Source organism: Lagenorhynchus albirostris, chromosome 10 (genome assembly GCF_949774975.1).
Source record: "Lagenorhynchus albirostris chromosome 10, mLagAlb1.1, whole genome shotgun sequence".
Classification (NCBI taxonomy): Eukaryota; Metazoa; Chordata; class Mammalia; order Artiodactyla; family Delphinidae; genus Lagenorhynchus; species Lagenorhynchus albirostris.
Window position 1 is genome coordinate 24702497 of NC_083104.1, and position 27665 is coordinate 24730161.

A 27665-nucleotide genomic window follows, 5' to 3' on the forward strand; every position below is an offset into this window, starting at 1 on the left:
GAGAGATGTGTCACATGAGCTTGAGTTAGCAACAGTCATCCTTTTCTCTCCTGCAGCCCCAAGCATGCTACCTGAGGCATGGACTTATTTTACACCCTCCACATGGCATGGAGTCTTGACCAGAAGCATATACTGAGGGGGGGGACAGTTTGGCACACACAGCATGACATCGGGTAGCAAGGTGTTCTGTTTCATTTTGCATCCCATTTCAACTTGCTGTGCAAAAAGATTTTTGTAGAGTCATTTGCATCTCTTCTCCCCCAAAGTGTGTTGGAATTCCCCATTGAACTCAAAGCGTATCAAACAGGTACAGAGCTTGCATTCACCAAGTCAGTTAAGAGAATTCCCCATGACTGTTTATTCTGGAGGAAGTCATGTCATGAACAAGCAGCAAACCAATTACTCAGGCTGCATTCCTAGGAAAAGAAGCTCTCTTAATTGCGTTGCCCACAATCTGCTGGCTCTTAATTACCACAAGCTAAGAGACTGGTGTGTTGCTGGGTTAGAAAAGAACCATCCCCCGGCTTGGGGCTTGTCCTTCGCTGGTTTCTCGGCCAGGACGGGGATGATGGCTTTCACAGCACTGCTGGCACACTCTGGCAGCTGCTGTACAAACGTAGGGGGATATCAGCCGAGGTCTGCTGTTGCCAGTGGGCCCTTGCGAACATCTGTGATCAGTGGGAGTTCTGCACAGGTGGGTTGAAAGCTGTTTCCCTTTCCCAGTTTGAAATTTGATGAGGTCCTGCTAGAGAGACAGTTGATGATGGGATTGTTCTGGTAGGGTCGGAGGGAATCCATGGGGAAGCTGGATGACGTGGTTCCGGAAAGTCATTCCTGTGATGACAGGCAGGGCCAGGTGGGCTACGGAATGAAACGCACACCGATTGTGCCTGGGTTGTGATACGCTGAGAGTTACCATTAGCTCTGAGATATACCGTTTGAACCCAGGACCATGTCTGTTCTTTATTCTTAGAGACTTCTGCAATTGTTGGCTTGCTCACGTGACTGACAGCTTCCTTTGCCCTCATATCTTTTTTTTTTCCTATAAAGGTTTTGAATAATTAAGTAGTTGGGTTTTTATTAGAACAGGACTTCTCTTTTTGATCTCGTTTCTCCTCCTGAATAGCCTCTATAACTTACTCTCAAGCAGCCATTTCACCTGCTAGATTTAGTGTACATGTTAAATTTATGGTTTAAATACTCAAGGGGGACAACGGCAGTGTCTTAATAAAATTTAACTAATTTAATACCTGGACATCCATAGCATCAGGGATTTTTCTGCCAAATGGCAGAGACAAAAATAAGACGTATTTGCTGTCAGGTTTTGGCCTCACTGGGAAAATGGCTCGGTGGTCCACTTTAATCATCCTGACTGGAAACTGGTTTAACGGAGACTCTTGGTCGAGATCACACACAAGGATTTTGCGTGTGAGCATTGTAAACTCTAAATACCACACCAAACCCTGAATTCTAGGTCAGTGTTCACCCAGGTTTTTTCACTAATTCATTTCCCAACTATTGCTTCCTTTGCTCCCTTCTTTCCTCTGTCCATTTGTCCATTTACCCATCCACCATATATCCATTCATCTATCCGTGCATTTCTCTTTTATCCACTCATCCATTCATCCTTCCATTCAGCAAGTTGGTGTTGAAAAACTACTAAGTGTCAGGTTTGGTGTGAGCCATTGGAAATGACATAATAAATAAGATGGTGCCCTTCTTCTTGGAGCTTATAAATGATTTATTGATTGCTCCTTTCAAAAAAAGGATTTATTGTCACAAATCACTAAAATTTTTTATGCATTTGTTCCATCAACAGATATTTGTTGGGTATCTCCTGCATGCCAGACCCAGCGCTAGTATACAACAGGAACTAAAACAGAAAACATTCATGTCCTCATACAACTGGGGAAAGATAAATAGGCAGATCTGTACAGACCCTCCTCATGAGGCCTAAAGTATGATGAGCATATACTTTCAAAAGGTAACAAAGCAGAAATATAACATAAAACAAGTACTCACATAATAAAACTCATTCAGCTCTTAATGATAATAACTTAAGTGAAGTAGTCATCCAAAGACATAAAAAGCTATAAAAAAATTGAATTAGATACTGTGATAGAGCTATGGAATTCTTCCAAGTTCCCCAGCAGCCTACGCAGCATAGGTAACCACATTATTTACTTAGCTTTTATTTTCAGATCAAAAAAAAAAAGCATAACGTGTTCACTAAGGACACAGTGTTTTCCGAGTTCCTAAAAAAGTTCTCACAGGGACTTCCCTGGTGGTCCAGTGGTAAAGAACCCACCTACCAGTGCGGGGGACCCAGGTTTGATCCCTGGTTGGGGAACTCAGATCCCACATGCCGCGGGGCGGCTGGGCCCGCGAGCCACATCTACTGAGCTCGTGCGCCTCAACTAGAGAGCCGTGTGCTCCAAACTACAGAGCCTATGCACTCTGGAGCCTGTGCGCCACAACTAGAGAAGAAAGAACCCGCACACTACAACTAGAAAGAAGCCCGCGTGCCGCAATGAAGAGCCTGTATGCCACGACTAAGACCCGATGCAGCCAAATAAATTAACACTTTGAAAAAAAAAAGAGCTCTCACATAAAGTTTTCACATAGGGGACACCAAGTGATGGGCAAGGAAGTGTCCTCAGCAAATGCAGCAAGCTGAAAGGTAGCAACAGTGACAGGTTTCTGTTCCATGGTCCTCTGTCCCTTTCCCGCGGAAGGGATGCTAAGGACATAGCTGACAGCTAGTCATTAAGAAATACGAGGGAGAGATCTTAGACAATGTGCACAGTAAGTGACCCCGGCCTGAATCATCCTGAATGCTGCCTCTTTCTCAAACTCTCCTGGTGGCTTTAGCACCCCAATGCCACTTGTCCCAGATCCAGGGCATAGCAGAACCACCAAAGCTCCAAGCTACAAGGAAGCAGTGAGAGTAGTAGATGGGAGAAGGCCTAGGGTTACTTAAGTAAGTCTCCTTGCCTCTCATTGCTTACAGCAGCTCATACCCTCAGCCCTTTGGAGCCTTAAAAAATAGAATTTTCTGTTGTATTAGAGTCCATTAAAACATTCAGTATGAACTGAAATTCATTTTCATATCCAATCAGAACTTTCCTTTTCTTCTCCATTAACTCCTCTTTCTTGCCTTTTGGAAGAAATCATTTGACTTAGACCCATAAATGATAAAAGAAAGAGACAAAAAGAAGGACCATCCTCTGCTTTGGCTTGCATTTGAGACTGATTTTCGTGCAACCTTTAATGACATTGGCCTGATACCTCATCAGCACTTGTAGTTTTTCCTGTTGTCCATGTAAATCGCTGCAGTGGCCTTCAGTCTTGGCAGATACATGAACTGTAAATAATTTTGCCTAAAAAATGGATTGATTTGTCATTTTTAAGCCACATGAATTCTTTTCATCATTTAAGCTAAGTGCTGTCTGTATTCATTTGCTCTTCCGAGCAAATATTTTCAGCTCACTTTATAAGTACCTCCGTTTTGAAATCATTCTGTGAAATACTAATGAGCTGACTTTTTTCCCCATTTCCATTTATAAAATCCATTGCATCTTCCCACTTTCTCTGGCCTGTCAGTAATAAGGAAATCATTTGTTTTAGGAAGGTTGGTGCAGTTTTGTTTTACATGGTCTTATGACACAAGTTCACAGCCAGATGTGGCCAAGGATTTCTGTGGAGTTTTCAAAATTGAAATCGTTTCTTTTTTCCTAGTTGGCCCTGATTTGATACTCAGAAGTAAAAATCTTGCTTCAAAAATATCCACATAGTGACAACAGCTAGTGTTGGAGACATTCAACTCGATATATGGTCCTCCTTTCCAAGCGTTATTCAAGCTGGAGGTGGATAGTTGTGTTTCTGAGAACTCCTCCTCCCCCCCGCTTCCCCCTTCCCCCTTCCCCTTCCCCTTCCCCCTTCCCCTTCCCCTTCCCCCTTCCCCTTCCCCTTTCTGCCTTCCCCCTTCCCCCTTCCTCCTTTCCCTTTCCCCCTTCCCCTTTCCCCTTCCCCCTTCCTCCTTCCCTTCCCCCTTCCTCCTTCCCCCTTCCGCCTTCCCCTTCCCCCTCCCCTTCCTCCTTCCCTTCCCCCTTCCCCCTTCCCCTTTCCCCTTTCCCCCTTCCCCCTTCCCCTTTCCCCTTTCCTCCTTCTCCCTTCCCCCTTCCCCTTTCCCTTCCCTCTTCCCCTTTCCCTTCCCCCTTCCCCTTTCCCCCTTCCCCCTTCCCCTTTCCCTTCCCCCTTCCCCCCTTTCCCCTTTCCCCTTCCCCCTTCCTCCTTTCCCTTTCCCCCTTGCCCCTTTCCCCCTTGCCCCTTCCCCTTCCCCCTTCCCCTTCCCCCTTTCCTCCTTCTCCCTTCCCCCTTCCCTCTTCCCCTTTCCCTTCCCCCTTCCCCTTTCCCCTTTCCCCCTTCCCCCTTCCCCTTTCCCCTTTCCCCCTTCCCCCTTCCCCTTCCCCTTCCCCTTTCCCCCTTCCCCCTTCCCCTTCCCCTTCCCCTTTCCCCCTTCCCCCTTCCCCCTTCCCCTTTCCCCCTTCCCCCTTCCCCCTTCCCCCTTCCCCCTTTCCCTTCCCCCTTCCCCCTTCCCCCTTCTCCCTCCCCTTTCCCCTTCCCCTTCCCTCTTTCCTCCTTCTCCCTTCCCCCTTCCCCTTCCCCTTCCCCTTTCCCCCTTCCCCTTCTCCCTTCCCCCTTCCCCTTCCACCTTCCCCCTTCCCCTTTCCCTTCCCCCTTCCCCCTTCCCCCTTCCCCTTCCCCCTTCCCCCTTCCCCTTCCCCTTCCCCCTTCCCCCTTCCCCCTTCCCCTTTCCCCCTTCCCCCTTCCCCTTTCCCCTCCCCCTTCCTCCTTCTCCCTTCCCCTTCCCCCTCCCCCTCCCCCTTCCCCTTCCCCTTTCCCTTCCCCCTCCCCCCTCCCCCCTTCCCCTTTTCTTACTCCTCCTCTCCCCCATGCAGCCTTTCAGCAATGCCTATCAAATCTGGCACCAAAATATCTTTTGACTTTACTTGTCCCTCCCCCTTGTCATAGCTTTTCCCCTTGTATAAGCCACCCCGGGTCCCTCATCTGGTCTGCACAGTAGCTTCCTGACTGGCTCTCTGCTTTTGCTCCCACCCACATCAACCTATTCTCTAGACAGTAGCCAGACCAAACTTTCTGGAAATAAGTTGGCTCCTGGCACATCCGTGCTTTAAATTCACTAATGGATTCCTCCTCCCCAGAACTAAGAGTGAAACCCAAACTCCTTAAAGTAGCCCACAAGGCCCTTGCATTATTTGGTCTCCAAGTTCCTCTCAAGCCACGCCACCCCCTGCTGTGCCACACTAGCTACCTCTCTGCTCTCCAAACAGGCCAAGCTCACTTTTGCTTTGCAGACTTGGCACATGCTGTTTCCATTAATGGAATGTTCTTCCAGAGGCTTCTCCTTATTACTAACCTTAAGGACACTGCAGTGTGTTGTCATCAGTCTGTCATTATTATTTGATTAATATTCCATCTCCACACATACACACACCTAGATACATAGGTACAAATTCTCAGGTACTATCTCTTTCTTACTTACACATTGTACTTTTCAGAATCTGGCTCATAGCAGGTGATCAGTGTGTATTTATTGGATGAGCGAATAAATGTATTGCAGGTCACTTAAGAGGGGCCATTCTGGATGTGCTATCATTGATGGATTGCGCCAGCCATGTTCTTAGCATGCATAGAATTACTTTAACAGACTTGCAAGTGTATCTTTATTAATGCTTATTTGAGGGCCAGTTTCTCACCTAGAAAAATGAGGTGAGAGACGATCACATTTGGTGCAAGTCGGATCCTGTGTTCAGCAGTGAATTTGTCCTCATGGCCCAAGTCTTCTGGGAGGGAATCCAGACTGCTGAAAAGGCATATGAGGTGACTTTAAGTTGAGAGCTATATAAACATGGCTTTTCTCCTGGACAGTTCTGGACCCTAACCAAATAAAAGCTAATGTCATATCTAATTAACGTGTTCTCAGAAAATAAAAAGGTATATTTTGAACTTTTCTACACACACAGAGCATAGCTTCAAAAAGCTTAGGTGCCAGGATACTAAATACAGAAGGCATTTTCAAATTAAGTCATTTTCATAATTGAACTTGAGAGGAAACTTAAAGCGAGGTTAAATCTTATCAGGGAAAAATCCAGAAAGTTTCCAGATGCTCATGTGTTTGGCCCGTGAGGGTGGGTTAGAACATGCCTTTAGCGATGGGTTAGCGCTGGCCTAGTGTTCAGAGCATGTTCTCAGGATGCTGCTGTACTTCTATTTTCCAGATTTAGGAGCAAAGTTTAGATGGCATTCAGAGGGGATGCAGAGGTGCAGTTTGACGGAGAGGCAGTTTTGTAGACTCTGTCCAGACTGTATCCGTCATTTTGTGATAAATTGGACCTAAATGCGTCCTTTATGGGGAAGGTGAGAAAAGGGGATAAAAGTTTTTAAACGGCCCAAGCCATTTCTGGTAAACTTCGTTTGCACCCTCTGGTTATGGCGAAGCTGTCTCTTCATTTAAACTTGAGATTTCCAGGTCCTCGGTGTCAGATTTGTTACACTGGGACAGCCATCGAAGGGTCTTGGAAACCCCTGAGGTGACATACAGAGTCTGTGTGCATGCATTTGTGGGCGTGTCTGTGGAAGCACCTGTGCATTCGCTGCTGGAGAAAGGTCCAGACTCTCTCAGTGGGACAGGGTTGCCGGTAAGGTATTTCTCTCCTGTTCAGGAAGAGGCAGTGATTGGAAGAGGTTACATTTCAAGAGGTTACCGAGTATCCCCAGGAAAGGAAGAAGAAGAAGATTGTGCGGTTGCCCTCAGGTAATCCCGCAGTGCGGCTCACAGGGTCCTGGTGAGGCTTGTGAAGAGGAACCTCTACACGAAGGAGACTGGAGCTTCCACGGTCAGAGACTGACTCTAACCATGAAATGAACTTAGTGTCAATGGACTGACCCCACATCTAGCATTTGCTACTCATCTGAAAAACCAGGCGAGGGTGGTCATTTGAAGAGAGGGATGAAACTCTCATGGTTAATCCAGAGGCCCTTCATCTATTGAATTATTTGCTTTCACTTTTAAAATATCTTCTTCCTGCCCTTCCAAGAGGAGAGCGGACACAAAACACTACCAAAATGTAAAAAATAGAAAGTAACAGTCCCATTAATTCTCCTTACCAAGGTTCATTTCTAAATGAAAACAGCTTTACATTTGGTCTTGATTATAAAAAACATTCTCTGTACATTATAGAAATAAGAAGTAGGCAGTACAGGAAAGTATAAGAGGGAGAAAACCCACCCAGAGCCCATCTTTTTTTCTATTTATGCTGAGGTGTGTACACTACACATGCTTGTTTATAATGGAGACCCTTACAAAGACCACGGTGAAGAGGAAGACAAATTCCCACGCTCGTGCAAAAGGGAATGGGGATTGTATCCTTCGTTAATGTCTTTCTGACTGAAAATCTTCAACATGTCTCCAGGGGAAGCAAGAAGGCAGGTTTTGACCTTCTTAGGGAATAGAAAGGGGATAGCTGGCCCTGAGAGCCGAATTCACTTTGGAGAGGACCCTGTTGGAAGTTGGCAGAACCAGGTTCTGTCCCAAGTCTTCGGAATGCGGATCCATCCAAGGCTGAGCGGAGCCCTTGATCCTCAAAAGGGAACGCTGTGATGTGGGGTAATGGAGATGGTTGTCCCTGTCCAGACATCAGTGTGTTTTCCTGACCTCTTCACCCAGAGTATGTTGTCCCCTTGAGTCTGAGTGAATTAAGCCCCTCATATAGCTGGTTCCCAAGACCTCTTTGCTAGTTTAGAATATGGTCCTCACATCTCTCCCGCAGGTACATCAAGTATAATTTTAAAGAGTCTATCTTACCTTCATGAAATACATGCCCAATTTTCGACTTTGAATCCTTGCTAAAACCTATCTTCAGATCTGTGATCTGAACAGTCAAGGGAAAATGAAGTTTTTGTCCTCCTTGGCCTTACTTCAATGCTTACTTCAAAGCAAGGACTGGAAGGGAAGGAGTAAAGGGACCTGAGAAGTAAATGAACGGGACCTTGGAAATTTCCACGGAGATGTGAATGGAAGATGGAGGCTACCTGGGGGAGAGAATAAGGAAGAATGGTATGATAGGACTGATTGCAAGACTGAGGGCAAGATTTTGACACTATAAAGAGCTTTAGGGAACTAGAATGTCTATGTCAGAGATCTTATATACTACTCAAAAATCATAAGCTATACAGGATCTGTAAGACAGGCCAGAGATGCCCCTTTACAATGCTCTGAAGCAGTTAAGTGTAGTGACATGGTGTCTGTTGTGTCAGAGACAGGACTCCAGGATTTTTCTTTTGAATGGGGAGAACTAAACACCTGGGCTTACCACATCTTTCATTGGAGAAAATAAGAGCTGAAATTATTTTATTTCCCATGCAGTATTTTTCCTCCGACTAGATTTTGCTGTTGATTCAATGGCCCTTCCAACAAAGAGCATCTCCTAAAATGGGAAGGGTCTTTAGCTGAGCAGAATTTAAGGAGCAGGAACCTCCTACTTATTCTACTGAAATTGAAATGAAATTATTTGCCTTTGACTACTACTCGGAGTTTGGACAAGTTGCAAATCTAAGAAGGCTGACCCCCCGAGGTCAACCGATATATACAGTTGGATCTTGGTTTTCAACCAACAGTAGTATCAGGAGATCAAGAGGTGTAATGTGATGTCTGCAAAACTGATTCACTAAGAATTATGAAAGCTCTTCAGACAATGGTTTTTTATATACTTGTAAGTACAAGTGCACACATAATGCTAGGCATGATTTTTTAAAGATCTGATCTATGTTTCTTACAGGCTAGCAGGACTGATGGTAAATCCTTAGCAAGAAGTTGGGTATTTTACTACTGAAAAAGGGAAAATGTGGAGTCCCAAGGAGCATTTTTAGCCCTGATCCTATTTCTTCTGGATATTCTAGCTTTCCACTTAAACCACGCATGGTATTCTGTGTCACATGTTTGGTTTAAAAATGAAGATGTTAAAACGAGTACATTTCGTAATAAATGAGCCCAGTGACTTAGCTGAGAACCTGTGATGAAAATTGGATTTGTTTTCTGCTCCAACCCTGAAAGCGGTATGGTTTACCATGATGTCCTTCTGTCTGGTCCACCCCTCTATCTGTCTGCCAGTCCCCAGCGGATTTACCTGCATTCAGCACGAGCCGAAGGTGGAAGCCAAAATGTTGTTGATAAATTTATGTATGTGTGCGCAGAAGTGCTGAACAAAAACAAGCTGATGGAAAACACCCACTCCGGGAACCAATAATAATCTCTTCTTGCCCCTCTCACTCGCTTCCTTTCAGCAACCACTGGAAAGAAAAGACAGCCAGAATAGCTCCCAGCACAGCGCTGCCAGCCACCGAAGCCTGCACACAGCCTCTCCCGGCCACGGCACACAGGTGCTACCCGAGTTCCCACCCGCCGAGGCCCCGGCTCCAGATCAGACTGACAGCTCTGGGCAGAAAAAACCAGATCCTTTTAAGATCTGGGCCCAGTCCAGGAGCATGTATGAAAACCGACGTGAGTAGCACCCTGGCTCCTGTCTTCCCTGGACTCCGCCGCAGGGCTCCAGCTCCCTTCTTGAGGCTTATTGAGAATAGATTGTCAGTGTGTGAACAGGAGAGAGGTGAATCCAGGTGAGAGGTGACAGCATCTCAGAGCAGTGATAGAATCTGCTGGATATTCACTGAGGCCCCGTTACGTCTTCTGTTTGGGCAGGTGGGGTAGTCATGGATGGTCATCAGATGAAGGGCCTGGGTAAAATGGATTTATTTTTCCTCTCCATTAAAAGAAGTGGCCAAAAAAAAAAAAAACCAAAAAGAAGTGGCCGATAAGTGCTGCTGCCCCATTAATTCTTCCCTACATGGAGATGGTGGCCTCCTCTGAGCTCCCGTCTCGTGAAACAGCTCTGATATACAATAGAACATAAATACGATTGGTTTGGATTGCAGGAGTGATGAGAAGAAATTAAATGCTTTCTTAGTGCTCTCGGTTTTTAAGAATACTGGTAATTTTTTTTTAAACGTTATCAGTCTTTCTAAACATTCCCCTTAAAAAGAAAAAAAAAGAGTAGTGAGTGGTTTGTGTTTTAATCATTTATACTGTGGTTAAGTATGTTCCTTTAGCTTCCCCTTTTTGAAAAATATGACCTAGTGATGTCATACATAGTACCTTTTGGGCTGTTATAAACCGGGTAATCCCTTCACATTTAATGTTTTACTTTTTATTATGAAATGATTTCCAAAAACTATTCACTGTAAACAGTATTCACTTATCTTACTGTTACCAATCAGAGTTCCTAAAATGCTTTCATCTTAGGGGTTACAAATGGGCCGTTTTTGTTTGTTTGTTTTGGCGGTTGCTCTCACTGACCTTTTCTTCTGAGTATGATTGGTTGGGATGAAGCATCTATGAAGAACATGCACTTCATTTTCCCTCTTTGTCATAGGATAGGAGAGAATGATTAATGAGGAAGGAGGCCGGGTTTGCTGAAGGGTCAGATTCAAACTGGAAGAGAGAAGACAAGCATTCTGCCTTTCCTCTTGGTCCCCAGCCCGCTCAGCACAGGTTTCATTTGGAGCCACACCTGTGGTTCTCTTAGCAAAGCCCCGTGGAGGGCCGAGGCATGGGGGGTGGGGTGGGGGAGTGGGGGGGACACTGCAGCCACCCCCCCCACCCCCTTGGACTTGGCTGTGAAGCATTTTACTTGCTGGCTGGAGCCACTCCTCTGTGACCCAAACCAAACAGGGGAGTGAGAACAGCATCCCTGCCTGAGAAGGAAAGTGGCCCACACTGCTGGGTGCAAGTCAGCACTTAGGAGGCACGAGGCATGACTGGAGTCTTGGTGATGATCAAGTTTTAGAAGTCACCGAGGCTCCCTCTTTGCTTTTCCTCTTCAAGGAAGAGATATCATTGCCTTCTTACTACCATAGTGCGTGGAATTAAGTAGGCTGTTTGACTAAGACTTCACTGTGCTGGCAAAAGCCTGATAACTTGAGAAGGGGTTTATTTAGAAGCTGGACTAGAAAGACCCCTGAGTACACCTCACTCCGGGCCAGAGGAAATGAAGTTCCATTTGGAACATCCCTTGTAAGCAGTAGTCGCTAAGCATGAACCTGGTGTCTGTTCTCACTGTGTCTTCTCACAAATTGGAATGATTTCATGGAAGAAATGTTTTCCAAAGAGGAATATTTTCACATTCCCTTCACATTTCTCTTTAATCATGCAGGTCCTCCAATCAGTGACCCAACTTCAGTTGATGTGGAGATAACTGCTTTGTTGACTATGCCCCTGCTTTTCTCAGTAGAGTACACATTTATGACTGAGTTTCCCATGTATGAATCTTTTTGCAATAAAGTAAATCAGGTTCTGAAGTGCTGGTATGGGCCTCATGGATTGACAGACAATTCTAATGCACCCAAGGAATAGGAGGCTGTAGCTCAGATGGCATTTTTACCTTGATGGAAGCAGTATTTCTTCAGAATTTGGTATTTAATCCATTTTTTTAAAAAAGTTTTCACCAGAAAAAAAATAAGAAAAATATGTAATTCTGCCACAGCCAGCTGCTCTAAGCATTGAATGAGAGGCAGACTGAGATATTTGTAATGGCGCCAGTTTAGGCCTTAACTTTCTTGAACATCTAAGGAACAGGATCTAGCAGCACAAATGAGAATCAGGTTTTTTTGCTGATTAGACGCTCCATAATTGAGTGACTGTAGCAACCTGACCGATGTTAAAATTCACATAGATTTCTTCCTCACCACTAAATCAGGATAATGATGAGACTTTTCCCTCCATGATAATTATTCAGTATCTGTCACAGATTTTCTTTTTTTCACAGTACCTATGAATGAACCTACGTCAATCTTGTCTTTTTTTTTTTAATCTTGTCTTTTAATTAGTATTTGGCTTTATCCCAGATCAGTTTCTGCCATTCCTTTAGGCTGTTTTTTTATCTTGTCTTTTGGAAAAAAATGAAAAAGTAAAGCATGTAGCCTCATTAGATGTGATTCCCTGCCCCTCTCCCCAAGACATATTAAAATGAGCAAAGTACTCCAGGAAAAAAAACAAGAAAATTAAAGTCAGCAGTAACATCTTAATTGCACCCTTAATTTCCTTTTTTGGGAAAATATATTTTCCTCATATTTCATTTTATTGTAAAGGACAATGTGAAGATTCTTAACAAAGTCTGTGATCCAGTTCCTTCACATGGGCTGAATACCGTGCAAAATATAGCATTCTTGATATGGCCATCTGTCAAAACAGCAGTGTCCAGTTGAATCAATCTGAATTACAGATGTGTTAATAAATCCCTCTGAAGAGCTTAAGTGTTCAATTAAGAACATGCATGGGTGGTGGTGGTGGGTTGAACTGGGAGATTGGGATTGACATATATACACTAATATGTATAAAATAGATAACTAATAAGAACCTGCTGTATTAAAAAAAATAAAGTAAAATTCGAAAAAACCGGAGATTTATTAAAAAAAAAAAGAAAAAGCATGCTTGGAAGTCCTTTAAAAGCCATGTTGCCTGTTTGTATTTTCTCTAGATAACATGGCAGTTGTGTACATCTTTTAAAAATGGCATCGATGCAATCTTATTTATAAGTGTTCAGGAAGAGCAGCTAGTACCCACTAGTGTTTACTGTGAAACAAAATCTAAAGCTTGCAGTTCAAACTTTGCCTGTTCACAAAAGAGTTGGGAAAGAAAAATGACAAAGCTGTCATTTTCACCAGCGTACACGTGTCCCTCGAGAGAGACATGCTTAATGGTCTGGAATTGGTGTACAGCTCCTTTATCATAGTTTAAGGAGCTTGGGTGTACGTCTAGATTTTAAGAGCTATTATGACAGTTCTTATTTGTGTATTTGTTCAGCTCTTGGCCAGATCTGATGATTTGTGTCACTAAACAAACAAAAGACTATTTTGGTTGAACTGCCCTAGAATTCATCTGAACAGATTTTAGCCCAAGAATTAATCCCACCAGGAACTTGATACTATTTTAAATAAACACAGTAATGTGGCTGTGACAAAAGTATGCTTAAAGTTTTTCGAAAGGAAATAAGGGGTCAGACAAATCTCAAGTTCATGACATGATTCAAACAAGGTCATAAGAGAATGGGTACTTCAGGGTATAATTAAATAGGAAGAGTCTAAGATGGTAAAGGTAGTTCTGTGAAATTCTCGGCGGTACAGTTGTAAATTCTAGCTTTTTGACAAGAGAAGTACGGTGGGAAAAAAAAAGAATCAAACCATAGTCTTTTAAAATCCACAGCAGCCTTGACCTTTATTGTGAAAGCTTAACTGCACCTTCCTTATCAATCAAAACTAAATTAAAATGAACTAAGAGAAAACACGTACATTCAGCTTTGCAAAATTGTGACATTACTATTCCAGCTATGTCACCTTCGCCTGCATCGGGATTGAGCAAGGGTGAAAGAGACAAAGAAATCAATTCCACGAATTTTGGAGAATGTCAGAGTAAGGATCTGCTGAAAACTTTCATTTCTCCATTATTACTCATCCTGTTTGATGTTCCCATTGGTCTAGGGGGCTAGAAAGAAACTCAGAAAAAGGAGGGAAGAAAGAGGGATGCCATGAACAGAAGTGTTTGGGGTGTTTTTATTGACCAAGGCTAGAGCAAAGACAAGATGAAATTAAAAGTGATGGGCATTTTTTAACCAAGTCTGCAAATGTGTTGTGTGTCTGTAGTAATAGAGATGCCAGGGGAGATCTCTGCAAACATGGTGATTCCATTTTTTCTAATTATCAAAGGAAGTCTTTTGACTGCTTTATTGGGTCATTGGTGGAATTACCAAAGGAAATGAGCTGCTCTGATTGTCCCCTGTACCAGGGCTTAGAAGTGAAGAGAGCTGGATGAGATTTTCTTAGCTCTTCTTGATTTAGTCTCAAAAAGAAGGCGGGGGGTGATAGTAATATCAGAAAGATGGTTCTACCCTGCTGCCTCCTGAAACCTTAATTCTAATAAAATCTGCCTGAAATAAAGAAGAGAACAAAAAATGTTTGGGGGGAATAGTTTAGAAACTTTAGTGCCCTTGCTAAGAAGGGACAGCAGAGGACAAAGAAGAGAAACATCATTCTATAATTCTCTAATATGTTTCGGTACTGATTGATCACCAAAGTTATATATTTAGAACATGGCATTTGGTTCGTAGAAGAATATAATTGTCGAGATGCCCAAGTTCAAGGACCAAAAGACTTTCTTTGTAACACATCTGTGTTTGTGTGTGTTTTCCTGAAAGGCTCATCATTGGCATCTTCTACATCCTTGGTGTCTGTCATTGGGCATCTTCGTTTTCAATAGGAGGCTTTTTAAATAAATTTGCCGTCTGTTTATTAATTCTCAGAGGAACAATTTTTTTTCCAATGGACTGAACTGTATGATAAGCCTAAGTCTGTTGGCCATAATTGCCCATCCCATGGTGGCTTACTCCTAACTGAGCAATAAAAGGCAGAAACTTGCTACATTTGGTGACACTGTAGGATGGGCAGGTGTTCCTGTGTTAAATGATGCTGCAGAAAAAATTGGTCTGAGCTGGAGGTCTCTGCAGAGGTCTTTCCCTTGTTCACAGAAGGGCTCATCAGATTTCAAGCAGACTGCCAAGAACCTAGTGCTGGCTGGAAAGCACCCGTGGTCTGTTTTGGTAATAATCCTCCAGCTTGAGTGAACCAAAGACGACGGAGACTCAACCTGATTTAATTTGTTGTTTCAATGAGGCTCTTGAAACAATAGCCAGCTACTCAAACAGAAAGAAAATATTGTTACCTTAGCATGCTGAAGAAAATACCATTCTCGAATTGTGTCCCGTGCTGTAGCCTAACTCCATGTACCATGGCATCTTACAGCTTAGCCTCAGCAATTATAATAAAAAAGCATTGGATAAGAAGCTCCCTTGAAAGCATGGCATTAAGATAGCTCAAGCACGAATATTCGATTCTCTGACTGATGCTTACGTGTTCATTTAGTTTCTTCTCTCTCGGCATACATTTTAAGCTCGTTGGTGAGTCCCGAAAAAGGGACATCTCTCGCTAGCTTGAAGTCTAAACAACCACCTTCTTCTTCCCTATTCCACTGTCCAAAATCAGAGAAGATGGGAATTAAGTTCTCAGTACATACACAACTCCTTCAGCCCCAAAGCCAAGGAATTGAAGAAACCAGAAATTCTGCAGAACAGTATTTGAAAATCTCCTTTAGGATTCATGGCCACTAAATTATTATTTTTTTTTTAAATAAAAGATTTGTCATTTTACAGACTGTAAAACTTAAACACTTACTTAAACACTAAAATATTAAGTAAGAATTAAATAGAAGTACCCCTTTTTTTATTACTTTAGTTAAGTAACAGAGTGTTATATAGGACAATCTCATGTACAGTAAGCATGTTCTTAAGGAAAATACTTTTAAAAAAAAATGAGATTTCCATTTGAAAGCCCTGGACTATCACTGAATTTTAAAAGTAAAATATCAAGCTGTTAGATAATAAATGAATACTTATAGTGGTGAAATATTATAGGCAAATACTGGAATAAAGCACTTATTTTAGTGATGAAATATGGTTCATAGATATAGGACAATTTTGTTCTCACCAGTGATCTTAAGGATATAGAAGGCTGACTACTTTTTCATAATAGCAGTGAAATCATAGTAAATTTTATAAATTTGGAAATATTAGGATGTTTGAGAGTAACTCTTTTGGCAAAAATGATCTAACAGATCATATTCTTGGCATTGCTAGTCTTGATTACTTTAAGGAAAAAAAGAAGTGATTTTCTTTTTTTTAATTGAGAACACTTTTTACCTCAAGCTGTTTTCTTGCATCTTCTAGTTGATAACATCAGGCACTTAACAGGTCTTCTAAATCCTCGGAGCCAACCTCTACTTCAGAGGTCACTCTGACAGCATGAGCTCCTTCCTCAGACATGGGCACCCACTTTGTGATGCAGAGCCTGATGAGTTTAATTTATTTAATTCCCCTTGCAACAATACCCAGGAGAGTGGTGAGTGCTGACTGCAGCCTTCGTCAGGGATAATGGCTTGATTAGGAATTATCAAACAGTGATTAGTCCTTTGAAAAAAATCTTAAGGCTCAATGACTATTCCTACCATTAACTTTCACCCAGTGTCCTCTGTTATTGCACCCGTCCAGATTATTTTGTTTACTTGTGTGTATTGGAACGCTGTCTTCTGCTCAAACACCATCAGTATCGGTCCTGTTAACTGTGTTCGCCTTAGGGCTCTGATTCCTTTTATCCGAGAAATAATCTCTCTCTTCCTCATCCCTTTCTGCAGTTCCAGATTATCAAGAACAGGACATCTTCCTCTGGAGAAAAGAGACTGGATTTGGATTTAGGATTCTGGGTGGCAATGAACCGGGGGAACCTGTGAGTCTTTTGTCTCCCTGCCCCTTGCCCCCCATCCCACCCTACCCCGCACCACCCCGTGCAGTTTTCTAAGACTTCAAAGCAAATTGGCAGCAGTGACAAATCACCAAGATTTGAGTCCCACCAGGTGCACCCCTGTTTCGTCTTTTTTTTTAAATTTTATTGGAGTATAGTTGATTTACAATGTTGTACTAATTTCTGTTGTACAGCAAAGTGATTCAGTTGTATATAAATATAAATATAATTTTATATATATATATATATATATATATATTCCCTGACTGTTTCATCTTAAGCACTAGGGGTTATTCTTTGGATTTTGTGAACTCTTTCTGTCTTGATAAAGAAGGGACTAGATCCTTTCTAAAAAGTGTGTGTTTGTGTTTGTGGAAAGCGGCAGCTGCAGCGTCTGGAGCTCCCCCTCAGAGAAAAGGGAACCGAAAAGCAAAATAGGAATAGACATCAACTGGGAATACAGTGGCTTGATCCTTCTGGCCAATTCTGTTAAATCTGCCAGCAGGTAGTTGGCTTTGTATATTGAGTAGCTGGGACAGAGAGCGCTTGACAAGGCATTATGAAAGGTTAGAGAAAGTAGGACCACGCTCTTTACAAAATTAGGGAAAGAACCCTGAACAAGGATCAGGAGACATTTAACCTCTCCAGGCCTCATCTTTAGAATAAATTGAGGAGAACGTCACAGGATTCTTTTGAAAGGGGAAAAGAGAACTAAAGATAAGTATTGTTCATTTCCTCATCACAGTAAAAATAGCTGTGGTTTCTTGAGTGTTTACTATGTGCCAGGTGCTATGCTAAAGGCTTCTAACACCCATTCTTCTCATGTATCCATCAAATCTATGAATCTGTCCCATTTTTCAAATCATGAAATAAAGACACCGAAAGGTTAATGAACCTGCCTGGCATCGCAGAGTTAGTAAATGGAGGGACTGGAAAGGGTGTGATTCCAGAGTCCATGTTCTTAAGCACTCTTCTGTCAAAGTTCTTTGTAAATGATAAATGCCATGTAAAGATCGCTGTAGCATCATTATCTAGAGAGAAGGCAAGCAAGGCACAAATATTTTAGCTAAAGTTTAGTGAATGGTTAGTATAACAACAGCAAGACACGAAATATAAAGACCTGCTCTGCATGCAGGTGCTATAGACTATGAAAACAGGGATGCCCAACCAGACTTGGCTTGATTCATCCCTTCATTTAACACCACTTATCATGCATTCCCTTTTGCTAGGCACATGCTGACCTTTAAAGCAAAGTTGTATGACTATTATAATTAGTAGAGTTTTCTGAACAGAGGCCTCTTAGGTGGATAGAAAAGGGGGAAAAGTTTTGCCAATGAAGGGAGTAAAATGATTTATTTTTGCAAAGGGGAAAAAACGAGTCAGCAAACCACAGATAAATGTCAGGGTACTAAACAAGAAAAAGTTATTTTTTCCATTTAAGAATTATTGTATCACCTAGCACAGCACCTGGTACCCAGTGGGCACTCAGTAAGGGTTTGTGGCATGGATGCAGACATGAATGAATGAACTGAATTGTTCTCAGAGGTTGTGAAGGCCATCGTTTTACAGGCAAACCTCATTTTATGGTGCTTTACAGATAGTACATTTTTTTTACAAATTGAAGTTTGATGGCAGCCCTACATTGTCAGATGATGGCTAGCATTTTTAACAATAAAGTATTTTTTAAATTAAGGTATGTACTTTTTTTTTAGACATAATGCTATTGCATACTTAAGACTACAGTATAGTGTAAACATAATTTTATGTGCACTGGGAAACCAACAAATTCATGTCACTTGTTTTGTGGTGACATTAGCTTTATTGCGGTGGTCTGGAACCGAACCTGCAATATCCCCGAGGTGTGCCTGTAATAGTAAACCAAAAGGTCAGTGTTTCATCCATCGTCCAATTACTCAACAGATTTATATCGGTCACATCGTACCACTGGGTGCTGCTGATACAGACGGCCGCCTGAGGTCTGGGGATGAATTAATCTGTGTGGATGGGACACCAGTCATTGGCAAATCACACCAGCTTGTGGTCCAGCTTATGCAACAAGCCGCCAAGCAAGGTCACGTCAATCTCACAGTGCGGCGTAAAGTGGTGTTTGCAGGTATGTTTTTTCATTCATCCCTTTAGACAGTGCCTTGTCACTTTATGCACAGAAGAGGCCCCTTTCTTGTGTCCGTCTCCTCAAGCATGTATTTTAGCAAATGTTTATGAATGTGATTAAGCTCAGAATTTCCAGATGGAACCCTTCAAAACTACTGTCACTTAAAAGCACTTTAATGGGGCTTCCCTGGTGGCACAGTGGTTGAGAGTCCACCTGCCGATGCAGGGGACACGGGTTCGTGCCCCGGTCCGGGAGGATCCCACATGCCGCGGAGCGGCTGGGCCCGTGAGCCATGGCCCCTGAGCCTGCGCGTCCGGAGCCTGTGCTCCGCAACGGGAGAGGCCACAACAGTGAGAGGCCCACGTACCGCAAAAAAAAAAAATAAATAAATAAAGACTTTAATGTGCCATCCGTACATGTTCAGCAAAGGCTTTTAGAAGAAGCCTAGTTGAATATATATGTCACCTCCCTCCATCCCCTTGCTAAACAGAACTTAGTCATTCTCTTCACTTGATGGGAATTCTCAGCAAAAGAGGTTAGGAGAATTGTAGCTTCAAATTAAGAGAGCAAAAATTACGTTTGCACTGCCAAATAAGCTCATAAAAAAGCTGCTCTGTTGTTGACAGTCATATGTATTAAACTATTTTAATTTTTACGTTTTTCACTATAAGCAAGTTGTAGCGCTGGCCAGTTCTAGGTCATGTTTCAGTCCTTCCTCCTGCAACTCAAATTCGTATACATCCTTCCAGGCCCAACTCAAAGATAACCTTATCTGTAAAACCCTCAGAAATTCCCTCCTTCCTCCAACTGTCTGCTGAGTTTAGCCTTCCCTTCTTGCCATCCTTGGGCATCGTGGTTCACTTCCGTATCAGAATCTGCCATTTTGAGGCAGTATTGGGTAAATGTCTGCCCTTCCCATTCATTCACCATGTTTGCCTGCAGCCCCTGCCTCCAGGTATTCAAGACAGAACCCAGAATGCAGAAGAGGCAGATTCCATGTGGTATCAGTTGAATTATTGAAGCAGGATGACGTGAAATATTAGGAATTCTCCATAGCTGTAATACTAGTGAAACACCTGTTTATCAGATAAAATCAACTGGCATCTTGTTTTAAAAGAAAAAAAATAAATAACTCATGGGGACTTCCCTGGCAGTCCACTGGTTGAGACTCCTCGCTTCCATTGCAGGCGACATGGGTTCGATCCCTGGTTGGGGAACTAAGATCCCATGTGCCTCCTGGCATGCCCCCCCCCCAAAAAAAATTATAGAGCTCATTTAAATGGTATATAATTAATTACAAAAGAATTAAGATATCAGATTCCAGTGTGAGAGCCCTACCTGTTGCAGCCATGAAAAGAGTGTTAATCACTTACGTCCCTAGAGCTCATTTATGGCCTCAGGATCTTAACATAGTATCCCATGCAACCAGTAGCAGCAATCAGAAATGGCTTTTGAGATGAGATGAAAACTTTCTGACTTCACTGGTCCAAATAAAAATAGTAGAGCAATGTGATTTTTGTTTGTTTCAGATGTATTTTTTAGATCTTAAATATGGGGGTTTTTAAGCTCTGGGTTAAAGGCATGTTCAGTCTTTGAAAAGACATAAGGCTAAGGGAAATAAGCCAGTCACAAAAGGACAGATATTATATGCTTCCACTTCCATGAGGTACCTCGAGTAGTCGAGTCATAGAGACAGAATGTAGAATGCTGGCTGTACCAGGGACTGGGGAGGGGAGAGTGATTAGTTAGTGTTTAATGGGTACAGAATTTCAGTTCTGGAAAATGAAAGGGTTCTGGAGATGGATGGTGGGGATGGCTGCATAACAGTGTTTCTGTGCTTAATGCCACTGAACTGTACACCTAAAATGGTCAAAATAATAAGTTTTATGTTCTGTATATTTTACTACACTACAAATGAAATCTGTGAAAGGGAATGCTTTGGGGAATAAATTTAGTAGTCCTATCCAAACCCTGAACACACATTTTCCTGTTGACATGAAAGCTAAGTCGGTCCCACCTACTACGGTGGCTGTTTAGGAGAGCTTTACCCTGTCACTTGAGAAAGCAATAAAACTGAAATTTGATCAAACGAATTCTGAGGGAGGCTAATGTATCCAGTTGCGTGATCGGAGTAGATCATTGACATCTGGAAGCGAGGAAGAGACGCTAAGTATACCTCTGACAGGTGTTGTCAGGAATCCCACAGTAGGGAAATCTTAATGGTACTGTCAGCTTGCCATGTCTCCGGTGATGGAAAAAGCAAAGCAAAACTGTTTGCACATCTGAGCAGAATGTGACTTGAGGGTAATGATAGTTTGAGTGCAGTGAAGGGCATATCTCTGAGGCAAAAAAGGTAGTCACCCTTGCTGTGGGCCACACCTATACATCCTTCAGTGGGTCATTTTTGTTTGTTTGTTTCATTGAAGTCCAGTTGCTGTACAATATTATGTAAGTTACAGGTGTGCAAGGCTGTGATTCACAATTTTTAAAGGTTGTACTCCATTTATAGTTATCATAAAATATGGGCTATATTCGTGTCATACAATATATCCTTGTAGCTTATTTTATACCTAATAATTTGTACCTCTTAATCCTCTACCTCTATATTGCCCCACCCCCCATCTTCTCCCCATTGGTAATCTCTAGTTTGTTCTCTATATCTGTGAGTCTGCTTCTTTTTTGTTATATACACTAGTTGGTTGTATTTTTTAGATTCCACATATAAGTGGTCTCATACAGCATTTGTCTTTGTCTGACTCATTTCAGTCATCATAGTGTCCAGGGGTTGGTTTTTGATTTGTGAACCGGGAAATATTTCAGAGTGGGCCGATCTTGCTGCAAATTTGAGTCTGTATGCAGATGCTGAGATACAATATTGCTGTAAATGATACAGAATTGGGGTGTCCCCTTTGCTGTTTTTCCATCAGCTCTTTTCAATCCCTGTATCTCAGTTCTGTGAGGCCAGTTGCTGTCATAGCTGTCATAGCTGCGGAGCCTTGGGGGAAGGAGGAAGGGGTGGCAGGCAGGGCACGTTTCTCGCAAAGGCGGGTAACTGAGAAGTGAATCTCTTGCACAGCCTCCAAAACAGAGAACGAGGTGCCCTCGCCAGCCTCCTCCCATCACAGTAGCAACCAGCCGGCCTCACTGACCGAGGAGAAGCGCACTCCGCAGGGCAGCCAGAACTCCCTGAACACGGTGAGCTCTGGCAGCGGCAGCACCAGCGGCATTGGCAGCGGCGGCGGCGGCGGCAGCGGCGTGGTGAGCACCGGCGTGGTGAGCACCGTGGTCCAGCCCTACGACGTGGAGATCCGGCGCGGGGAGAACGAGGGCTTCGGCTTCGTCATTGTGTCGTCGGTGAGCAGGCCTGAGGCAGGGACTACATTCGGTGAGTGCGGTCACTTCTCCCCAGTGTTTCCTGGGATGCCCGGGACTGTTCTATGGCAAGTAAAAGACAGCCAAAATCTCATTAACAGAAATGCTTTTCATGCTTTCCGCTTCAGATGATGAAAGTCTTAATTGAGGATGGAGTTAGTTGGGTGGCTTTTCAAACCCTCCTGAAGGCTGGGATTTTTTGTTTTTAACCCTTCAGCTTCCATTCTGATTGCGTGTTCACAGGCAGACAATTTCACACATAGGTGAAATTTGCAAAGCAGACCCTTGACAGGATTGAGTGTGAGAAATTCTTGCTAGAGAAAGCCGTTTGCAAAGTTCTGAGCAGGATATCAATCATAGCAGTTGCCTCAGAAGGTCTGAGTGTTTTTTTTTTTTTTTTAATAAATTTATTTATTTACTTTTGCCTACGTTGGGTCTTAGTTGCTGCGCGCAACTTTCTCTGGTTGCCGCGAGCGGGGGCTACTCTTCATGGCCGTGTGCAGGCTTCTCATTGCGGTGGCTTCTCTTGTTGCGGAGCACGGGCTCTAGGCGTGCGGGTTTCACTAGTTGTGGAGAGCTGGCTTCAGTAGTTGTGGCGCACGGGCTTAGTTGCTCTGCAGCATGTGGGATCTTCCCGGACCAGGGCTGGAACCCGTGTCCCCTGCATTGGCAGGTGGATTCTTAACCACTGCGCCCCCAGGGAAGTCCCGGTGTAGGAGTTTTTAAAAGAAGCATATGGTTGTAGAAATAAATGCCAGGGGAAAAAAACAGGTATAAGGAGTAAAAATATATATGAAATGCCCCTTCATCTTGTCCTTTCTCTACTCTATCCCCGTCTGAAATTTTAAAATTTTAATTTAAAATAATATGTTTACTGTTGCCTGGTTAAGAATCTAATTAAAATCTGAGTTCAGAGCCGCTTGTCTTCACTGCCCTTGAATTGTAGCAGGGATGATCGTCCTGTCTCATCCAGATGTTGGGGGTTTCAGCAGAGTATGGAGAAACACGGCTGTCACCCTCTCAGAAGGTTAACTCTCTGCTGGGTGCAATAGCTGAGACAAATAGGAAGCCAGGTGATTCCAGGAACTAGGAATCTATGAATATGTTTCCTATTAGGATGGATTATAAGTATGTACTCCAAAACTGATCACCTTCTTCATTAAATAAAACATCATTTGTTATTTTCCCCAAGCACATTTGTTAATTAATCTGAAATATGGTGGGAGACAGGGAAGGGCTGTGCAGGCTTTGAAATGTACTTCACCTCTGTTTCCAAATGACTTACCCACAAGGAATCTGAGGACCCGTGGCCCAGGTCGTTTGTTGGCTGACATCAGCTAGGTGCTCCCTCCCGTTAGCTTTCTGCCCCGGTACAACTCCGTTTGCCTCCATTTAGTCTTGGTACATTGCTTCCTGCTAAAGCCATTTCCCACTAAGGTGCGTTCATTAGGAGACAGTGAGTTAAGCCAGTTCCATGCATGTGTGGCTGCCGAAACAAACACCCATTACTAACAGTGCTTCTGTGAGCTCCATTAATAACATTATCACAGCATGTCACGGGTGGTGGGTGACTTGACCTCAAGGCAAGGTTGTTTTTTGGTTTTTCCATTAGTTTTGGAGACTTTTCTGCTTAATTTAAAAATAAAAAGAAAGGCGGGGGGGGGGAAGAAATCTCAAGTTATTTTCTTTAGATCTACAGTTTGTCCCCATGTACCCTGTGATGTTCTCAGGATTTCAGAGTTCTCAGTTTCCCTTTCTAGAATGAAATAGCAGCTATGTCTGTGTTATTTAATGAATACGGAATGACTTCACCCACAGTTTGGTCTTTGATTGCTTTCCTCTAGCTCTTAATACAAACAAATTAAACTTTCCCTAATACCTTGCATGAGACTTCTGAGCTATGCGAAGCTTTCCTCCCACCTGCTGTATGATACCTTTCCCATGGGACTTGTCCTTGGAGACGGGCTAAATTTAATCAAGACCTTGAATTTGGGTATGGAGGCTTTCCACCACACCTGCTTGTTGCTTGTTCCAGAAGACTGTTTAACTGCCTTTTGAAAGATTCTTTGACCTTGACCTTAAATCCCGTGATACAGACTCAGGCAAATATGCTGAAATTCAAAGGAATTGTAGCTCATTTTCCCATACATTTTCTCTAAATTAGGACGGAAGAGTCCTCTCAGTTAGTTTCAACATCTCCCATGTTAGTTTTGACACCTTTTCCCACAGTGGCTCAAGTATACAACTATCTTTACAGCCCGCAGGAAGACAAACTCTCAGAATCAGTGAATATGCCTAAGAAAGTTTGAAAGTCAGTATGCAATTATCTGGAAACCCTGTGTCAGGCGTCAAAGCCAATTTTCCACCTCTCTTTAAAAGTTACCAACGCTCTTGGTTGTGACATGAAATGCCTCAGAGCACACAGTAAAACCTTCTTCTTCAAATGCACTTTTCCTGGTTTTTCCTCTCGTAGCTGTGTAGTAACTGATCAGGACAAAGGAAATGATTAAAGGAAAAGGGTTGAGGAATGATTTGAACCTAGTTTTGGTTCACTGTCCTCAGCTTGAGTATGTACTAGATTTTCTTATTCCTTTGAGGGGATTTTTATGAGAACAAGGAGGATTTCAGAGCTAATGAGCCATTTGGGCCCTTCTCTGAAAGCACATGAGAAAGGCTGATTGAGCAAAGGTCATAAAAGGAAAAATACGTGTCAAGGTTGGGTGCCTTCTTGGCTCATCTCATATGTGCCCTTTTGCTAAACCTTTCATCATTCTGAATAGAAGGCAGAAAGTCTAAGTGTTTGTCTATTAGGCATTTTCAGATTGGATTTTTGGCGCTAGCAGACTCCTAGGCCTCACCAGACGCCCAGTGGTTATTTTTTCTAAATGGAGAAAGAACAAAACATTGGCAGAAGCGTAAGCAACACCTGGCGAAAATGATGTGACTTGAACACAGAATGCGCAAAAGCCTCCCTCCCAGCTCTGGGTTTCACGTTTGCAGCCTCCAAATAAGCCTACGGCAAGTTATTTTTGGGGCTCTTGAGAATCTTTAGAAATTCCTAAAGATCCCAAATTTTGCCACTGATTGAAGGAGGGAAGCTTGGGGTCCCCCCTTCTTTTGAATCGGGAAAGGACTGCAGCAATGAACTATAATTTTTCAGGGTTGTAACTTCTTAAACAAACGCCCGGAACTTTGCCAATGTTTTGAGCCCCGGCACAGAGTTCTCCTTTAATAACATTTGCTTAATGCTTTAATTAATTAACACTTAACCTTCTCTTTCCCTTCTCAACCCTTTTTCTCCTCCCTTCACTCTATTCCCATGTAACTTAAAAACAATTAAAACTGACTATCAAAGCAGGCAATGCATGTGTGGCCATGCCTCACAAAATAGGTCGGATTATTGAGGGGAGCCCTGCTGACCGATGTGGCAAGCTGAAAGTAGGAGACCGGATCTTGGCGGTAAATGGATGTTCCATCACCAACAAGTCCCATTCCGACATTGTCAACCTCATCAAGGAAGCGGGAAACACAGTTACCCTCCGCATCATTCCCGGGGATGGTAAAGTATACCTATTGTGTGTGTGTCTCTCTTCAGCTCTGTCTCTATCATTAGTGTTCATGTAATTGAATAGTTTTGACTTAGAGGCAGCCTTATCCATGTCTAACTGAACATACCCATCAAGCAAACATGAGCCACTGTTACTAAATCTTACGTCACCCTCTTGACTTCATCCTCTAGCCCTGGGACCCTGTCTTGCTACAGAGATAAACATTTCAGAAAAATCTTTAACTTTCTCCGATTTATTTTGGCTTTGGTGCCCTTGTCTTTAAAACAGCAGAAAAGTTTGAGTACAGGTGGTGAAGCTCGTCTGATAGTCTACCTGGCAATTATTAAAGATTTTTTTTAAAACAATGACTGAAATCTGAATGCGTAGTATGGCGACATCACAAAACTTATGTAAGGACAATGCAGAGCCAGTGCTCTTTTTTTTTTTAATCTGAATAAGTAAATGTATCAAAGTTTTTTATTTAATGGGAGGTTATTAGGATTTGTGCCTATGTGGTTTGTCCCTAATTTTTGCATGTGGATGAAAAAAGAATAAAATCTCTGTTTTTGATATTTTAACCGGCTTCCATGAAACTAGGCCTGTTCTTGTTTATTTGTTTGATTGGTTCAATTCAAATCTTTGGTTCTTTTGTAGCAGTGGTGATTCTGTCCCCTGGGGGGACATTTGGCATTGTCTGGAGTGGGTGCTAATGGCCTCTAGTGGATAGAGAGCAGGGATGCTTCTAGACCTCCTACAGTACATGGGGCAGCCCCCACTGTCAAAGATTATCCAGCAAAAAGTGTCAATACTCATTATTCATATTTAATAAAAATGAAGTTGATACGCTAATGTCACTAAGTATAGATCCTTCAGAGAATTAAGTCCTGTGTATTGACTTCCTTCTAAGCAGACTTTGCCCTTGGGAAAGAAGTGATAGTTGTCCTAGAATGTTTCAGTGTCTTTTTTTTTTCATTCTTGCTACATATGTTATAAAATAAAATATATTCTAAAAGTCAATGAGTATTTCTCAAGAGGAAACTGTGGTTTATGGGGGAACTGTGATAAAACTCTCTGCCACTGATCTATAAAATAAGAAAATCAGAGATTTTATCTGAAAGTAATTCAGCAGATCAACATTTTTATATACTAATTGCTAGAAAGTGAGGCATATTATTTTAAAACTCGAGTGCTGTAGACTGTGCCTTTCAGAAGAAGAAAATCTAAAACCAAACAATAAATATTTGAACATCGTTGGTCCTAAGAACAGAGAGGTTCCTCTGTACCCAAAATACCCCATACCAAATGTAGAGGAAAAAATAGCTCCTTGAATGATGGTCTATTTCAGCCTGCCTCAAATGCATGGTTAGTAATTTACCATCTGGTCTAGAGTCCATTCTACCTATTTACCACACTGGAAAGCTATTACAACTTAGGAAAGTGATCACAAGATGATAGAACATAGGTTCCTAATGGAAAGGATGAAGGAGGCCAGAAAACTTTGGTGACAAATGGTTGAGAGAGCCTAATGTAGTTTATAAATTCAGATATATTTATCTCCATGCTGTGGAGAGATTTCAAAAAAATTAATCCAAAAGAAAGAGACACAGGAATTGACTGGCTGGGTCTATGTTGGTCAGTCTTAATGTGGGAATGAGAATTTCCAAAAAGGAAGGAAGGAAAGAAAGTGCTCTTTAAGGGAAGGGCTTAGAAAAAGAGTTCACAATCGGGAAAGATGTAGATATGCAGAAGCAACTTATACTCCTGTGCACATACTTGTTGACTTAATTTAATGTTCTGCAAGGGAAAATAGTTTTGGAGAACGTGAACACCAAAAAATAGAAAGCAAGATAGATCATCCAATAACAGTTGTGAATAAAAAGACATTTTTTAAAACTTCAGTCTTTCAACAGTGTAGAATTCAGACAGGCATATCACAGGCCATCTTGGTTAGAAGAAAGTAAACATTACAGTTGAGACAGTGTAGTTAAGGAACGACGTGTTGCTGAGGATGTGATTTCATTCCATGATATTTCAGGAATTCATCACCATGGTAATAAAACTCTTCACCAATTACGTTGTAATTTTCAAAGTCCAGGTAAAGCAAATCAAGCCTGGCAGCCAGAGGGTGGGTTTGTAATGCTCATCTTTTA

General features: G+C 42.5%; 1 protein-coding gene across 18 annotated transcripts in view; it reads left to right on the plus strand.

The window, feature by feature from the left end:
• The window catches only part of MAGI1 (membrane associated guanylate kinase, WW and PDZ domain containing 1), a 621597-nt gene that overhangs the window by 576775 nt on the left and 17157 nt on the right, over positions 1 to 27665 (plus strand). For 5 of the 18 annotated variants that reach the window (XM_060161416.1, XM_060161399.1, XM_060161400.1 and 2 more), the window contains 6 exons: positions 9367 to 9583; positions 13462 to 13545; positions 16376 to 16467; positions 18403 to 18595; positions 21672 to 21980; positions 25323 to 25526. In XM_060161416.1, the coding sequence (XP_060017399.1) occupies positions 9367 to 9583; positions 13462 to 13545; positions 16376 to 16467; positions 18403 to 18595; positions 21672 to 21980; positions 25323 to 25526 (1099 nt within the window). The remainder of the gene's footprint in view (positions 1 to 9366; positions 9584 to 13461; positions 13546 to 16375; positions 16468 to 18402; positions 18596 to 21671; positions 21981 to 25322; positions 25527 to 27665) is intronic. The other 13 variants (XM_060161402.1, XM_060161404.1, XM_060161408.1 and 10 more) reach the window with 7 other exon arrangements.